The sequence below is a fragment of the Maniola jurtina genome, chromosome 6 (assembly GCF_905333055.1).
Source record: "Maniola jurtina chromosome 6, ilManJurt1.1, whole genome shotgun sequence".
Classification (NCBI taxonomy): Eukaryota; Metazoa; Arthropoda; class Insecta; order Lepidoptera; family Nymphalidae; genus Maniola; species Maniola jurtina.
Genome location: NC_060034.1, coordinates 14,598,852 through 14,617,897, shown reverse-complemented (window position 1 = coordinate 14,617,897; position 19,046 = coordinate 14,598,852). Strand labels below are relative to the sequence as shown.

The 19,046-nt window shown below is 37.6% G+C and overlaps 2 protein-coding genes across 3 annotated transcripts in view; one reads left to right on the top strand and one right to left on the bottom strand.

Moving 5' to 3' along the window:
* Positions 1-7,193, bottom strand: part of LOC123865936 (sensory neuron membrane protein 2-like) — a 35,592-nt gene extending 28,399 nt beyond the window's left edge. The window contains exons 1-4 of one of the 2 annotated variants that reach the window (XM_045907157.1): positions 7,173-7,193; positions 3,134-3,330; positions 988-1,145; positions 642-786 (exon numbers count right to left, since the gene is read on the bottom strand). In XM_045907157.1, the coding sequence (XP_045763113.1) occupies positions 642-786; positions 988-1,145; positions 3,134-3,247 (417 nt within the window). In that variant the 5' untranslated portion in view covers positions 3,248-3,330; positions 7,173-7,193. Of the gene's footprint in view, positions 1-641; positions 787-987; positions 1,146-3,133; positions 3,729-7,172 lie in introns of those variants that run through there. The other variant, XM_045907156.1, reaches the window with a different exon arrangement.
* Positions 7,194-14,223: 7,030 nt separating this feature from the next.
* Positions 14,224-18,602, top strand: LOC123866277 (zonadhesin-like). The gene is made up of 3 exons (XM_045907731.1): positions 14,224-14,256; positions 15,551-15,703; positions 17,094-18,602. Exons 2-3 carry the CDS (start codon positions 15,560-15,562, stop codon positions 18,600-18,602), a joined length of 1,653 nt encoding a protein of 550 aa, XP_045763687.1. The 5' UTR covers positions 14,224-14,256; positions 15,551-15,559.
* Positions 18,603-19,046: the final 444 nt, after the last annotated feature.

The window sequence follows — 19,046 nt, the reverse complement described above, 5'->3', positions numbered from 1 at the left end:
CACACACACGCGCACACACACACACACACACACACACACACACACACACACACACACACACACACACACACACGAACTTTCGCCTTTATATAATATTATAAATTACACTAAGTATCACATTAATATAATATTAGTGTGATACTTAGTGTAGTACACGCAACATTCAAATATATACTCCGGGCTTCCCTTGGTCAATCGAGTGAACTGAAAAATATTATATCCTACTTATACCTACTTATACAGTACCTACGGAATGCAAGTTCTCTGTATCAATTAATAAATGATTGCCCATTCATCCATATGGAATTAGGTTTTTATAAATCCCAGGAACACTTTGTTTTTTCGGGATAAAATCTCTAATCAAAATTAGTATATTATTACTTTGAAAATTGAAACACATTTTGATTTTTTTTTGGTGATGTAACCACACAAATTCAAGGTTTTCGGGTTTTTTCCTTTACTTGTGCTATAAGATCTATCTATCTGGCAAATTTCATGATTCTAAGTCAACAGGAAGTACCCTACAGGTTTTCTTGACAGACACGACAGACGGACAGACAGACAACAAAGTGATCCTATAAGGGTTCCGTTTTTCCTTTTGAGGTACGGAACCCTAAAAAAGATTCTGTGGCCAAACTTACCAAATAGGTATAGTTGATGACAGTGACGTCGTCGTCTTGCGTGAGGTTTCCCGACGCCTCCTTGTCGAAGTAGAATGTCTTCTTCAGCATGTACCTGATGGTGTCATTCTCTCCGTAGCCCAAGATCCTCTTCTCTCTGTATTCTCTATAAGAATATGAAAAACCTTCTTTAAAACTTGGTGAAAAATAATTAGGTACGTAAGTAATCAAGGCCAAAGTCTAGTTTTGGCCATTTACAGATTGCCAACTTCACACACCTTTGAAGAATAATATGGAGAACTCTTAGTGATCTGACGATGTTTTTCTTCGTATAGGTAAGTAATGGGAATGAAAAGGTAAATCTTACTTATAGACGTAGGGGCCTATTTCGTTCAATATAGGCTTCGCTCCTTCGTTGACGTCCTCAGCGTTGATCACGTTGAAGACGTACACTTTGAACGTCAGCGGGATGGGCATTACGCGCCATTTCTCAAACATGGCCGATGAATTTTCCAGCCGTAAATTCTGCAAACAAAAACAACGGGACCCTGTTTATGTACCTACTAAGGCTCCACTGTCCGATCGTCCGTCCGTCCATCTGTCCGTCCGTTCGTCCGTCCGTCCGTCCGTCCGTCCGTCTCTCTCTCAGTGGAGTAGGTATATTTCATGAACCATAATAGGTACCTACGTAGAGAGTTGAAATTTTCACAGAATGTGTATTTTTATTGCCGCTAGGTATAACAACATTTATTTTAGTTTAGTTACAAGTTAGCCCTTGACTGCAATCTCACCTGGTGGTAAGTGATGATGCAGTCTAAGATGGAAGCGGGCTAACGGCGGGGTATAGCAGTTTTTATGAAACCCATGCCCCTTTGGTTTCTACACGGCGTCGTTCCTTAACACTAAATCGCTTGGCGACACGGGTTTGCCGGTAAGGTAGTAACTGGCCACGGCCGAAGCTTCCTACCAGATCAGACCAGTTTAGAAACTATTAATTTCCAAACCCTTGCCGGGAATCAAACCCGGGATTAGGAGGCTGCGAACACTCTAAAATTTAGTTGTGCTCTTAATGGTACCTACTTACTACCTACCATTGTATAAAACGTTACCTTCTTACATCTCATTAGTTTAATTGTTTTCATAATGTGAAAGTGTGTCAGGCCATGTTAATACAAGTGTTTCTTATCGAGTTTATTACTTTGTGTATAATGTTTATCACTCTTATTAAGTAGATATTATGGCCAAATATTAAATTCACACAGCGACTGGCAGAAACGCCGAACAAAATGCAGGCGGTTTCAAAGTCAAGATCCATTAGCTATCTACCTATATACCTACTGATATTATTAACGCGCAGGTATGTCTGTTGGTAATCCTTTTCACGACTTTAGTCTCTGAATCGATCAGCGACTATCAAGACATTGGATTTTATATCGGGAAATGAAAGCTTCGACAATCGTAAATCTAGCTCTCTCTGTTTATTTTAAACACTAGGTATTATTACACTATTACCATTTATATTTATTTTCTACATATCTATATATTTTTTAAATCTTTAAATAACTACAAATTTTATTTTCTTTAAAATTAAAGATAACTTTTTCTATCTCTAATGATATCTAGTATACTCGTAGGTATTTAATTACTTAGTTTAAATTAAAATATTAATAGTTTTTTCATTCTGTTTCTGCTTAAATAAGGAACTTGAATTTGAATTTGGCCTCACCGACCGGTCCCAAAATAATACTCTGTGTGGACTAAGAGCCAGCGCGTGCCAGACCTTTGTAATTTTATAAAAGCTGGAAGTTTCCTTGTGTATTGTCCCCAACACAGGGAGGAACCACAAGCGACTATGAAGTTTGGATTATGCTAGCTTTGGGATAATAGGTAAAAAATCTTACGTCAAAGTATAATGTCTAATTCTTTTTATATTTTTAACCCCCGACCCAAAAAGAGGGGTGTTATAAGTTTGACGTGTGTATCTGTGTATCTGTGTATCTGTCTGTGGCATCGTAGCGCCTAAACGAATGAAACGATTTTAATTTACTTTTTTTTGTTTGAAAGGTGGCTTGATCGAGAGTGTTCTTAGCTATAATCCAAAAAAATTGGTTCAGCCGTTTAAAAGTTATCAGCTATTTTCTAGTTTTCTTGTAGAAAAGAAGGTTAGATAACCCTTAGGTTCATAATATTCAAGTGTCAATTCACAATTGTCAAGCTGTCAAGATGGACGTTGCCTAGATATACATAATTATTTATTTGAAAATGATTTGTCGGGGGTGTTGAAAATTTTTAATTTACACTTGTTATCTTCGGAATAATATTAGAAATCACGTTATGTCTTGTCAGACATAGATAGTGGCAACCCCCCCTGCTAGATGCAATACGCAGAGAATCTTTCAGCTTTTATAAAATAACGTAGGTCTTGCACGCGCTGGCTCTCTCTCTAGTAAATATATGGAACTAAAATGTGGACCAACGGATTACCTACTTCGTATTATTCCAAAAGATCTTACCTTATTAATTTGACTCTGGACAATTTTTGGGAATCCCCATGTCGCCAACACTATGGCAGCAATCAGCACACACATCGACACGCCGAAAAATAGTTTCGCGTTTTTTCCCAACATTTTGAAAAATTTCACTTTGTACACTAACACAAAAATTCAGTTGATGAAATTACCATTTTTTTCCAACGAAAACGAAACCATCACTTCAGTTTTGTAAAACAGGATATAAAAAATTAAAATAATAATGTCAATATTGAATCGATATTTGTTAACACAAATATTTATCAGAAATAATAAAAATATTTGCTGTTTCTTTATTGTTTATTTGAAAATACGTTGCCGTGACCGGCTTGTACTGTATCATAAACAATTGTAATTTTAAAAGACTCTTCGCACGTGTTAAGGTATAGAATTCCTTATTCTCTTTTTCCGATAAATAAAAATGGCTGACTAACGATCAAAGCACACAATTATTAATATTGCATCGTCCTTCCAAGCCGTACATTTTATATATTTAAATATTTATGTTGTATATATTACATAAATAATAATTAATGGAGCACTGTAACTTGTTACATGCTTGATAGATGTATGGAGACTGGCAAGACAATTTAATTATGTGCCTACATACTTGCAATTTATGACTTCTAAGTAAATAACTAGGAAGAATATTTAAGTTATATTAAAATCATTTTCTATTATAAATAAATACATATTCATACAATTATGTAAGTCTCTACCATGTTACTATTATGTATATGCAATTACTTATAGTATTTTGGTGATTATGTTATGTTAGGATGAACTTTGCAATATTTATCTAAAAGCAATTGCCAACATGCTTATTAATATTATAAATAAGAAAGATTGTTGGTCTGTCAGATGGTTAAGGTCCATCCATTTATTCGATTTTGACCTTTGGTAAAGAAATAACTTGCATCCCGAAGAAGGACCTATCCCGAAAAATAAAAGAGTACCTAATGGGGGTTTTAAAGGCCTAACCATTTAAGCAAATTTAATGAAATGTACAGAGATAGGTTGTATTCTGAAGGACATAGGCTCCTTTTTATCCCGGAAAATCAATAACACCTCGGGGGTTTTTGAAACACCTACAGCCACGCGGACAAAGTCGCAGGCATAAACTATTGCTATAATATAAACATTCATTGAATAAATAAACTGTATACCTACTATCAGATAAAAACATAATACGAAAAACCCAAAAAAAATCTTAAAAAAGTATCTAATCAAGTCCGTGATCGACACATCCTTCGTGTAGGTACTCGTAGGTATAAAAGTTTTTCATATCATCGTAACCTGTTTGTGAGGTTAGGTAGTTGTAATAAAGATAAACAGAAATGTTTTTTGAACACGTCTTGCGCTTAGCAAGTAAGTAGATTTAACAAGTCATAAATTATATTATTTTTTTATTTTTAGTGTTTATGGTCATTGAAGTCAGTTTTTTTTTGAATATTTTTCTTGACGATGATGTTTGATTTTTATTGATTTTTATTCAAATAAACTTTTACAAGTACTTTTGAATCGTCAAATAATTTACCATTGGTTCGGAATGCCGTTTCTACCGTGAAGAACCAGCAAGAAACTCGGCGGTTGCTCTTTCCAATTGTTCAATTTACAATAATACTCCATACTATACAAGCAATTGCAGCCTCGCGCATTGCTGGAGCGAGTCAGGTTGAAGAGCGGACTGAATTCCGAAAGGTCGGTGGTTCAAACTTCAAAATAGTGCAATGGGTGGGCCCATTGCACTATTGTCGTACCTACTCCTAGCACAAACAGGAGGGGAAAAGAGAGCAAGGTTAGCATGGCCAATACTCTTTTTTTTTTTAAAAAACCAATTCGGGTGTGGGCATAGGCGGTAGGGCTTAGGTATAGGAAACTCACAGGTTCAAACTCTTGACATTTCCCTGTCAGGGTCATCAACGCTAAAACAGCAAGCAATCAAATAGAAGTGCCAGCTTATAGATACGTAGTCATCATCATTAGGCCTTAGCTATTAACTGAATGGTATTGAGCCGCAACGCTAACCAAAGGCCCGGCCGTTTAATTGATGATCTATACTCTATTGGTACTTTAATCCATATACTACAGCGTGTTTTTTAAATCATATAGGTAACTATAGTTCGCGACAGGTCAAGATGGCAAGCAGGGGATGTGGGAGTACGGAAAATTAAACAGTGTTATTTCTTGTATGATGGTACGGAACTTGGTTTTCCTTCACTGTTAAAGCAAGTTAAGTTTCTATATCTAATAGCTTAAAACGCACATAGTTCCGAAATGTTAGCAATGTGTGCCCTGGATCGAACCCAGGACCCTCCAACTAGGAGGCCAAGTTACTAGACTAGACTAGACTAGACTAGACTAGACTAGACCACTATCACCGCTCATATAAAAGTAGGTACCTACTAGTGACCCGCCCCAGCTTCACTCGGACTTTTACAATTATCGTAGGGATCTCTAATATGTTAAAAATAAAATATAGCCTATATCACTTAGAAATAATATAGCTTTCTACTGGTAAAAGAATTTTCAAAATCGGTTCAGTGGTTCCAGAGATAACTTCCTACAAAGTAACTTACAGACTCTACTTCTTTATAATAACCAGAAGAACTTGTTTTCAAAATTATTCGTTGGTTTGCGAGGAGGCTCCTACGATGCCAGGATTTGAATATGATGGCCTCCAAATGAAATAATATTATGATAATACTTGAGAACGGCATTGACTTGAGTGGAATTTGATTTGATCATTCAATTTCCCGTTATTATTCAAGGTAAGATATCAAAACGAAACCAGTATCGCAGAAATCTGCAACCTCCCGGTCGAATTATTTCAGCCACTGCGGCTTTTTGAGTTAACATACTTTATTTAAGGGATGGTCATTCTTAGAAGACTATCTTACTAAAAAACCCAGTCAAGAGCGATAGTATGTAGATTTTTCAAAAATTCGACGAGAACTCTGTGATTTTCAGGATAAAAGCTAACTTCATTCCTATTAGCTAAATCGATGTAGGCATTGTGGCGTGAAGGGGAACAAACATCCAAACTTACACATTTATGCAATACTAGTTGACGCCCGCGACTTCGTCCGCGTGGATTTAGGGTTTTCAAAATCCCGTGGGAACTCTTTGGTTTTCCGGGATAAAAAGTAGCCTATGTGCTAATCCAGGATATTATCTATCTCCATGCCGAATTTCAGCCAAATCCGTCCAGTTGTTTTTGCTTGAAGGAGTAACAAACATACACACACACACACATACAAACTTTCGCCTTTATAATATTAGTGTGAAGTGTGATTTTACAATTTCAGGAATTATTAGTATAATGTGTAAAATAAGAAGAGGGGACTCTATTCTATACCGTAGACCCCTACCATGAAAGACCCCTAGCAATATTTAGAAAAACAACATTTAATAGAATTGTGTCCCTGTGATTGATGTTATGTGATTTGTTACATAAAATAAATTCTATTAATTTATTTACGTCCATTTTCAATATATCTGATCTGTAGATAAGTTACTTAGCAACTTTTGTTATTTGTCAAAATCAAAGAATTTTTAAAATAAGAACGTTGCTAAGTAACTTATCTACAGATTACATCAAAGTCAAAAGTCAAAGTCAAAACCATTTATTCAAAGTATACCAATTGTACTCCTTTTGATGGTCGAAATTGTTAAACTTGTACGATATAGTGGTGATAATTAATAACGTTACTTAAAACTAAAGCTACGAGGGTTCCAAACGCGCCCAAGTCTGAGTCTGAGTCATCCTTCCAATCTTTATTCTTCCTTCCAATTCCTTGATTAGATCCTTTCCAATATTCAATCAACTTATCAGTAGATTGAAAATTGGAAAGGATAAACAGCTAACATCGATCTCTTTACACACTAATAGAGCATAGTAAACATTATTATGATAGTTTGAATCATTCGAACAAGTAACGGCAGTGAACCCAACTAAACAAAACTATTTAAACAACACGGAAATTGACACGACATGTATAACACACTGCACTATTGCACATACCATTGGACATGAAAATGCTTTGGCAACTAAAATACTAACTGTCCAACTGAACATCAAGGACTAAGAGTTAGAGTACGACCACACTAACGACATTTTCTTCAAAAGTTTTGCCTTATTGCTGTTCTGTATATTCGACACAAATGTATTAGACTTGTGTTTAATTGGGGGAGGGCCCCTTTCCCAACTAACCCTCCCGGAGAGTGGGATTCGGGGTTTGCTATCGGGTTCATCGATATAACTTGAAAAATTTTCATACAAGTCATCCACTTTATTACCCCTTACAGATAGAATTTCATAGGCACCCAGGACTTTCATTTCTTAGTGGCTGCCTGCGATAAAAAAGGAATTTACTGTCAAAAATCTTCAATGGTTTAGGTTCTGCGATGAAAGATCAGTCAGTCAGTCAAGTCTTTTTGCAACTTTTAGTCTAGCGACATGTCTTTAACGTGATCTCAGGATAATTTCAATACCTAGTCACGCTCACGTTTAATGTTACATACGAGTACATAATGACATATAATGGCAACACGCAAAATTAACCACTCCGATACTCAAATTTTGAAACTCGCTGATGCCAGCGACTTCATGCGCATGAATTTAGGATTTTAAAAATCCCGTGGGAACTCTTTTATTTTTTGGGATAAAAAGTACCTAATGTCACTATCCAGGTCTTCAGCTATATCCATGCAAAAATCACGTCGATCGGTTACTCCGTGGAGGCGTGATTGAAGGACAAAACAAACACAGTTTCACATTTAAAATACTAGTATGGAAGTGCAGAACCCTTGGTGCGCCAGTCTGACTCGCACTTGACCGGTTTTATTAAACTTTTGAGTACAAAAAACCTGTTTTTGCTGGAAAAGCAAGAATTATACTAAAAGAATTATCTATAATTCGAGTAATTTACCATGGGGTACACAGTGAGTCATTTACGTAAATTACAAAATCTAATAACTTTGAATGGTATCAAAACGCTCCATATTCAATGATGATGATAGCTAGCTAGGTATTAGTTTATATAATCAAAAGCAATCAGATAACGTTAGTAATTTTACCCAAGAGGGTTTATTAAATAATGGATATTATAAACTTAAATTATTTATTATTAATCCCCGACCCAAAAAGAGGGGTGTTATAAGTTTGACGTGTGTATCTGTGTATCTGTCTGTGGCATCGTAGCTCCTAAACGAATGGACTGATTTTAATTTAGTTTTTTTGTTTGAAAGGTGGCTTGATCGAGAGTGTTCTTAGCTATATTCGAAGAAAATCAGTTCAGCCGTTTGAAAGTTATCAGCTATTTTCTAGTTTTCTTATAGAGGTTTTTGTGTCGGGGGTTTTTTTAAATTTTAAGTTATTGTGTGTTAATCGATGCGACCAGTAAGACAAAATAATAAAAACCAGTCAACCGCGAATCGGATTCGTACACGACGGGTTCCGTATCATCATACATTTTTTTGCGATGTCACGAATTCTCATTTTTCGGATTTATCTCTATACTACTAGTGCTATAAGACCTACCTACCTGCCGTTCATGTTTCTAGCTCAACGGGAAGTACCATATAGATTTCTTGATAGACAAGACGGAAAGATAGACAGACATACAACAAAGTGATCCTACAAGGGTTCCTTTTTCCTGTTGAGTTACGGAACTCTAAAAATATCGTTATCATTAACCCATCGCCAGCAATGAAAACGGTTTGGCCATAGTCCACCAAGCTCGCCATGTGCATTATGCGGATCGGCAGACTTCACACACCTTTGAGAACATTACGGAACGCTCACAGGCATGCAGGTTTCCTCATATCCTCAAAGGTGTATTGAAATCAGTTCCGATTTGAAGAATTTGAAAGTTGTTTCGCCAAAAAATGCACGTTGTCTTAAAAACCGCTTCCTTTTTTGAAGTTAATTAAAATCATTTTATAAAAATAATCAATAAGTCATTATTAATAGTGAAACATAAAAATAAAAATATAATTAAACCTATTGAATTCTCGCCCCCATCTACTAACCATACCTACTACAAAATGTGCCCTGCATAGAATATTTCATCTTTTTATAATAACATATTACCAGGTCACGGTTAGGAAAAATTATAATTTTAACTATAAATACTGAAACTGAATAATTTTAAGGTTCTGCAATGAAAGATTAAAAAGCGAAATGCCGATACATAGCGATAGATAGTAAAATCGTTTTTCTGTCGCTCGGTTAACATAAACAACAATAGCAAAAAAAATTTTGGAGACCACTACTTTTTTGAATGTATCATCCGTTATGTCGATTTTTTTCGTATAAAATGTTGCTTATGTACCTGAACTACAGCAGTAATCTAACTGCGGAAACTATTAATGCTCAAATAAACGATTTGCTCCCAGATATTTCTAAAGACAGATAGGTAGGTACCTATATGCATAATATACCAAGCATATGAAGATTTTGATTTTATTGTCTCGCGAGGTGTGAAAAGCGGAGTATTCAACTTGGGGATAGTGCTGTCTTAGTCTTGGGCGCCAATAAACCCCGCGCTTTACTCAGGATTCTGGATGCAACACCCTCGCTACGCTCGGGAGTTACTCTAAAATCCCTCGTTAGGCTTGGGATTTATCCAGATGCCCGTGACGTAAGACATTACATTATCCCCACGTTGCATAATCTACTATTATGCATTTGATGTATTTCACACACCTTAACTAGCCTTAAAATTTGTATTTTTATAATAAGCATAGTAATTATTGGTATATTTTTATTGTTAATTGATAATAAGGGTAAATTAGCAACCTGTGAATATTATAATATGGCATGTGATGTGGGTGGGATGAATTTTCTATGCAAATAAGACAACCTAAGTAGACCTTATTATATAGCTTTCTTGTGTGTCCCATTGCCACTTGAATATTGGTATTGTACAAGAACGTTATGTTGGTGTATTTTTTATTTTGTTTAGTGATTGTGATTTCGGCATATCCAGGTAATAACGTATTCGAGTATTTACTAATTGATGGAACGAAGCGAGGTCACCGAGTCTGATTGGCTGAATTTGTAGCTATCTTTCTGTCTGTCCGTCTGTCCGTTAATTCGTCCGTCTGTCTCAGCCTTATTACTTCTGAATTAACAAGGCTCTCTCCGTCACTCACTCCATACATTCGTAGTTCCAATTTCATTTGAATATTAAGCAACCAAAGTACATGAAATTTTGCAGACATATTCTAGAAACTAATATCTGTGCCTGTGGTGTTTTAGATTTCTCTAAAAATATGTAGTTTTAAAATTACAGGGGCTCAGAGATTTGTATGTGAATTTTTAAGGCCGCGTAACGTTGAAACCGAATATTTTAACAGAAATCTGGAAAACTACAGGCATAGATATTAGGTTCTAGAACATGTCTGCAAAATTTCATGGACTTTGGTTGCTTAATATTCAAATGAAATTGGAACTACGTTTGTATGGAGCGAGTGTCGGAGAGACCCCTCTTAAGTAATTTACCTAATTAACTACTTTAGTAAATTTAATAAAAACCAGCCAAGTGTGAATCACCGAGGGTTCCATACTACAATCATATTTTTTCGACATTTTGTTCGGTAAATCAGAATCAGAATTATGTGTATAAAAATAAAAATATATTTATATTTATACTAGCTGATGCCCGCAGCTTCGCCCGCGTGGATTTAGGGTCTGAAATCCCGTGGGAAAGTTGTCACAAAGTTCCTCTATCGATTAAAAAAAAATTACGCAAATCGGTTCAGAAATCTCGGAGATTTCGGTGTACATAGGAAGAAAAACACAACTCCCTTTTTGAAAGTCGGTTAAAAAAGTAGCCTATTTTACTCCCTGATCAATCCTCTACTTGTCTGTGAAAACCCCGTCAAAATCGGTCCAGCCGTTCCGAAGATTAGCCTTTTCAAACAGACAGACAGACAGACAGACAGACAGACAGACAGACAGACAGACAGACAAAAATTTTAAAAACGTGTGATTCAGTGTTGGTATCGTTCAAATAACCATATGAGCTTAATATGAGGTAGTTATTTCGAAATTACAGACAGACACTCCAATTTTATTTATTAGTATAGATTTATAAAGTACAAAAATATTTTTTTTTCAACCTTTTGAATCTATTTTCAGAAGGGGATGTCGTATTGGAAACCGATACGGAGTCAAATGAAGTTCAAGGAAAGATTGCTGGAGGAGAAGAGTCTCGTGAAGGGGACCGCTCTGCTCCTTACCAAGCACAAATAGCCAGAGAGAATGCGCCATTCTGCACAGGCACCATTATAACCATGCTGACTATGGTGACCGCCGCTCACTGCGTTGAAAAGTAAGTTAAAAAAACCGACCAAGTGCGAGTCAGGCCTCGCTCTTTTGGGGTTCCGTATATAATTATAAAAATCATGTTTTGGGTGTCTGAAATAATCTTTTCAACAGCTTGAAAATCGCAGTAAAGCGTGAAACACATAAATGAAACAATATTACCTACGCCTGTAACTTTTCGGAGTTATGTGTTTTGAGCAATTCAATATAACCTGCTTTATCAGTGAAGGAAAACATTTGCAATGTTTTGGTAACCTACATTTTTATACTTATTTTTTAATTCAGATAAATGTTAGCCCTTGACTGCAATCTCATCTGGTGGTGATTGATGATGTAGTCAGTCTAAGATGGAAGCGGGCTGACATGAAAGAGGTTTGGTAGTTTTCATTAAATTCATAGGTACTCCTTTGGTTTCTACACGACATCGTACCGGAACGCTAAACCGCTTGACGGCACGGCTTTCCCGGTAGGGGGGTAACTAGCCACGGCCGAAGCCTCCCATCAGACCAGACCAGAAATTAGAATTAGAAAATCCTAAATATAAGAAAAGCTGTATGGCTAAAATATCGGAAGAACCCGACTGATAATAAAATAGGACAAGAGTTTATGGCAGAGAAAAAGAATGTTGCGCAAACCGTACAACATACTAAAACCGAGTATTATTGTAAATCTTTTTAAAATTGTCAGAATAAGCCTGCTAAAATGTGGTCCCTAATAAATACCCTTTGCTGCAATAAATCAATGCTCCAGCTAAACTAAAAACCGAAAGAGATTTTATCTGCGATCCAGTCGAAATTTGTGAATATTTCAACAAGTTATTTTCTACTATTGGTGAGACTTTGGCTAACGCAATACCTGCTACATACCATAAGGCTATTGTGTTCATCGATACTAAAACAGTGTCAACACAGCTATCCCACTTATTACCAACATCTATTTCTGAAATAAGCAAAATAGTAGACAATCTAAATTCTAATACGGCCGCCGGCATAGATGGGATCAACACCAAATCTATTAAATATATTAAACCATTAATCAATTCCAACCTTACCAACTGTATAAATGATTGTCTAGAACGGGGAATTTTTCCAGAAAGTCTAAAAATTGCCAAAGTTACTCTTATTTTTAAGTCAGGCACCAAAAGCGACCCTGGCAACTACCGCCCGATACCTGTTATCCCTATTGTATCGAAAATCTTTCAAAAGATTATTTATAATCGCTTAGAATTTATACCTAAATTTCAACAATATTATATCAAATAATTAATACGCCTTTCGGAAAAAATCAAACACACTCTCAGCTACAATAGATCATATAACTAAACTTAAAGTAAATATAGATGAAAAGAAAATAGCTCTAGGGATATTTATAGATTTAAAAAAGGCTATCGATATTGTAAGTCATAAAATACTCCTGGAAAAATTTGCAAATCTAGGAATAACGGGCTCCGCATATAGAATATTAAAATCATACATATCAAACCGCAGTCAGATAGTTTAAATTGGAGATTATAGGAGTGAACCGAAACCTGTCATATTTGGCGTTCCTCAGGGATCAATATTAGACCCTATGTTATTCCTGATCTATAAGCATAGCATAGAGCATAAACTGCCACATGATATATTTAAAATTTATAAATAAGTAAATAAATATAATCTATAAATATTATTAATACTAAATTCACATGCACGACTATTAAAATAAAAATGAAACCTTCGGATCCTGGTCATCTTTTGCCAAGAAACCACTCTTCCATCTTTTATACCCTCCGAGATGGACACCGACGTTTGTATGGCGGCCATCTTTATTTTGCCATTTTGATTTTTTTTCAGTTCTCTGGCAATCGGATGACATTTCGAGTGACATTTGCTCGAGCACCCCCCACCTATCTTCAATACCTTAAGCGTGCTCTTCACCCGTCTCCGAAATCCTCAATCATCAGCTCTCTCCATATTTTTGTTCCTAATGATTTTTTTGTCTTCTAGACGAAACCGTCAGTGAAAAAAAAAATTTCATAGAAAATTTTTCAGGAGAGATGATCAATGAGTCAGTGAATCATCACGAACAGCTATATATATATTTATACATATGTATATATAATAACACCTATACATGCTATAAAATACATACACGTAGGCACAGAAAATACTGTGCTGTACTTACCCTGAAGTGCCAAGCCGTATCTAGTCGTTTTTATATAAAATCGCAATACTATATGAATAAGATACCTATTGTTTTGTAATATTCTTTCTCATGTAAGTGAATTTTTAATTAATTATTAATTATTAATGAGACTAATGTTTCTTTAACCGCAAACCTACTAATAACACCACAGCGCACACCACCAAGGGGGTCATCAAACATGCCTAAGAGTTCACCATAATGTTTTCGGCGGTATGTGAACTGTGAAGCTACCAATTTGTAAGTATTTGTCCAGCGTGGTGGTCAATGACCTAAAACTCTTTTCGTTCTGAAGGAAACCCGTGGCCCGTACCCGTTGAGATGATGACGATGATGTTTTCATGATTCCAGTGCCAAGCCTGAAGACCTCACAGTTCGAGTTGGTAGCAACATCCGTGGCCAGGGGATGAGGATACCTGTTGACAAGATAGGGCAGCATCCTAAATACGACTATCCGCAAAATAACTTTGATATTGCATACGTACGGATGGTAGTTTTTTTCCGACTAGGCCCTACGGTGCGAACTGCTTTTATAGCTGAACCTAATACCTCACTCCCGAACGAAGTACGCGTGACTGGATTTGGCTATCAAGGGGTAAAGTATTTTTTTAAATTAGATACAAGTTAGATCTTCACTGCAATCTCACCTGGTGGTAAGTGATGATGCAGTCTAAGATGGAAGCGGGCTATCCTGAAAGGGGTATGGCAGTCTTTCATTAAACCCATACTCTTTTGGTTTTTACACGGCACATCGTACCGGAACGCACAATCGCTTGGCGGCACGGTTTTGCCGGTATGGTGGTAACGAGGCACGGCCGCAGCCTCCCATCAGACTAGACCAGAAAAGAAATTATAAAATTCCAATCCCCTGTCGGGGATCTAACCCGGAACCTCCCACTAATAAGACACAGCGCTTACCACTGCACCATAGGCCGTTAAAACTATAATAGAACTCCACTTATTATAATCGAACCAATGACCAAACTGAGATGTACGAGGCTGCAAAGAAATGAGAAATAAATGAGAAAGATAAAAATTACTTACAACTGTTTTCTAGGTTCTTATCTTTCTGAATTTATAGTCTTATCTCTATTAACTGATTCATACTCATGTTTGATTTTTTTTTTTCTCTCTCGTCTGGCTTTTACAATGATTAGCCAATGTCAAGTTTGTAGTTATTTGTAACATGTTAGTTAAACTATACAAGTATGGACCCCGTCTGTGCCGGCGCTCACCGACATACGCACGGCACCCCCTTAGAGCGCTTTCCAGTCAGTTTTAACAAAAAAAACACTCCAAAAAGTCACAACACGCGCGCCAGCAAACGCCACCACAGACGAAGTCCATGTTTGATTATAACATAACCACAAAATATGAACTTACCTATTCTACTCCTTAAACAAAAGGTAGGTAGGTCACTAATGTCGTCTTGTTTCCAAACGACTTATTGAAAATTTTGTCCTACTAGCTTATGCCAGCGACATCCAAAAATCCAAACATCCACACTTACACGTTTATAAAATTAGTAGGATATCACACTAATATGTATATTATAAAAGCGAAAGTTTGTATGTGTGTGTGTGTATGTTTGTTACTCCTTCACGCAAAAACCACTGGACGGATTTGGCTAAAATTCGGAATGGAGATAGATAGTATCCTGGATTAGCACATAGGCTTCTTTTTATCCCGGAAATTCAAAGAGTTCCCACGGGATTTCGAAAAGCCTAAATCCACGCGGACGAAGTCGCGGGCGTCAGTAGCAGGAATATATTTTAGAGTATGTCCCGCCTGCTAATGCTGATTGCTATGGCATTCTTAACGACAGCAATACTACCGATATCACAAAGTGATTCCAAGATGAATCCTAACCTTCTATGCTTGTTTTGCAGGATGGTCAAATGCAACTTAGTGACAAACTGAGGGAGGTCACCATACCATTAATAGGTAATTCGGAATGCCAGCTATTTTATCCTGAAAAAAGCATCACCAAGAACATGATCTGTGCATACAGCATGCGAGACATGGACAAGGGCACTTGCATGGTAATGATCAAGATTTTTAATTTAATTTTTAATTTAAAAAACAAGAGTGAATATAAACATCATATTACGCTAGGCAAATGCGTCCCCTCTAAGGCCACATCATCACTTTCCATCTGGTGTAATTGTGATCAAGCGTGTGTTTCTAATGAATGAAAAAAACCAACCATTTTTAGAAACAAGTTTAAATTAAAAATTTATAACACCCCCGACAAGTGAAGGTTACAGTAACTAGAAAAGAGCTGATAATTTTCAAATGGCTGAACCGATTTTCTTGGATTATAGCTAAGAACACTCTCGATCAAGCCACCTTTCAAACAAAAAAACTAAATTAAAATCGGTTCATTAGTTTAGATACACAGATACAGACGTCAAACTTATAACACTCCTTTATTCGGGTCGGGGGTTAAAAATATAAAAAGTAGGCAAAAGTTCATTTGTTCCCTTAAATGAATTTTTGAATTAAGTATTACTATAAGTTATTAAGGCATAAACGCACTGTCACAACCCTAGCCTAGGCCACATATTGCTGAATTGCTATCTCCGAATTGACACCAATAATAAATCATAGATCAGCAGTATGGGGCCTATAAAACGGTACATTTGGACAAAATAAATCAGTTCTCAATTCTTCAGTCATATCTGTCCTAGGCTAGGGACCTGGTAGTCTTGCCCGCCGGCGCCGGCCAGGCCTCAGCGAAAGACGGCTCAATAAACCCTTCACAAAGTCAAGTGACGAAAGACAAGTGTGAAAAGACAGTAAATAAACGGGGTGTCTATCGAACTTCGTGTTTATTTTATGAGCACCAAGACACCCCCACGTAACAGCACGTCAATTTTCGTTGATCCTATTTTTCAAACTTTTGTATAAATAGACTGATGAACACATTTTTTTATTCAGTTACAAGTTAACCCTTGACTGCAATCTCACCTGGTGGTAAGTGATGATGCAGTCTAAGATGTAAGCGAGTTAACCAGGAAGGGGTATAGCAGTTTTCACGAAACCCATACTTCTTTGGTTTCACACGAAATCGTACCGGAACGCTAAATCGCTTGGCGGCACGGCTTTGCGGGTGGTAACTAGCCACGGCCGAAGCCTCCCACCAGACCAGACCAGAAATTTAGAAATTATTTAATTCCAAACCCCTGCCGGGATATACATTCTTCGCGTTGTGCAGTCGTCTAATGACATGGTAGATTATAAATTAAAGGCAAAGTTAACAACCAAATAACATTAAAGTATAGTCGTATTGAATAAGCTATATTGAATAAGCTTTTAGGCTAGCGACAACTACTTAACAGACTTCTGCTAAGTTAATTGCTCTTTTAAATCGTCAAAAAATGAATTCACTTAAGGGGTGAATATTACAAAGTTACTATGTTCATTGTCCAGGGCGACGGGGGTGACCCAGCGACAGCCGGCCGAAGACTGATTGGAATCAGTTCCTATGCCAGAGGTTGCGGTCCTGGTATGGGGCCCAGTGTCTTTACTTACGTCGAAGCACCGGAGATACGCGATTTTATCACGAAAGCTATCCGCTCCGAACCGCGGCCTGGAAGACCTTTAAAGCGACCTCAAAGACCTTCAGACAGACCTCAAAGACCTTCAGAGAAACCCGAAAGACCATCAGAGACTGATGAAAGACCTTCAGAGAGACCTGAAAGACCTGAAATACCTTCAAAGAGACCCACAAGGCCTTCAGAAACACCTCAAAGACCTTCAGAGATACCTGAAAGACCTACAGATACCTCTGAAAGACCTTCAGAGACCGATGAAAGACCTTCAGAGAGACCCAAAAAACCTTCAGAGAGACCCAAAAGACCTTCAGAGAGACCCAAAAGACCTTCAAAGAGACCCGAAACGCCTTCAGATAGTTCTCAAAAACCTTCGGAGATACCTGAAAGACCTTCAGAGACCGATGAAAGACCTTCAGAGACACCCGAAAGACCTTCAGAGAGACCTGAAAGACCTTCAAAGAGACCCACAAGGCCTTCAGAAATACCTCAAAGACCTTCAGAGATACCTGAAAGACCTACAGATACCTCCGAAAGACCTTCAGAGACCGACGAAAGACCTTCAGAGAGACCCAAAAGACCTTCAGAGAGACCCAAAAGACCTTCAAAGAGACCCGAAACGCCTTCAGATAGTTCTGAAAAACCTTCGGAGATACCCGAAAGACCTTCAGAGACCGATGAAAGACCTTCAGAGAGACCCGAAAGACCTTCAAAGAGACCCACAAGGCCTTCAGAAACACCTCAAAGACCTTCAGACATACCTGAAAGACCTACAGATACCTCCGAAAGACCTTCAGAGATCGATGAAAGACCTTCAGAGAGACCCAAAAGACCTTCAGAGAGACCCAAAAGACCTTCGAAGAGACCCGAAACGCCTTCAGATAGTACTCAAAAACCTTCAGAGATACCCGAAAGACCTTCAGAGACCGATGAAAGGCCTTCAGAGAGACCCGAAAGACCTTCAGAGAGACCTGAAAGACCTTCAAAGAGACCTGAAAGACCTTCAAAGAGACCCACAACGTCTTCAGAAACATCTCAAAGACCTTCAGAGAGACCAGAAAGACCTTCGGGGCTACCTGAAAGACCTTCAGAGATCCCCGAAAGACCTTCAGAGAAACCTTCAGAGCGACCTCAAAAACCTTCGGAGACGTCTGAAAGGCCTTCAGATAGTCCTCAAAGACCTTCAGAGATCCCCGAAAGACCTTCAGAGAGGCCTTCAGGGCGACCTGACAAAGCTCCAAAGAAACCTAAAAACCCTGCAGAGCAGCCTGACAAACCTTCAGAGCGGCCTGAAAGACCTTCCGAACAACCCGTTGAACGTCCTCAGAGGCCTACGAGGCGTCCTATGGAGCGACCTCAAAAACGTCCTGCAAAGCTAGAGCCATAGTATACCTACATATAATTTATACTATGTGTCCGTAAAGCAGCGACTCAACTCTCATTACGATTTGATTGCAGTAGAGTCCACGACCTTACTACTGGTGTAGGATCTCAAACGAATACGAAGTGCATACGCCGGACGTGACGGAAATCGTCCTCAAAATTGACCATTTAACTGATTTAACCCGCTTCTGGCACCACCAGTATTTTAGTTTAACTCAAATAAATGTGTTCATATCCGCAAACTATTGTTTTACTCTCAGAGAGAGAGAAGAAGGAACTGCATAACAGGTAACAGCTAATCAATCGCGATCAGTGTGCACACACATCTATTTTTTCGAAGCTAGGTTTTTTTGGGTTCCGTATACTCAAAGGACAAGTGTAAATTAAAAATTTATAACACCCCCGACAAGTGAAGGTTACAGTAACTAGAAAAGAGCTGATAACTTTC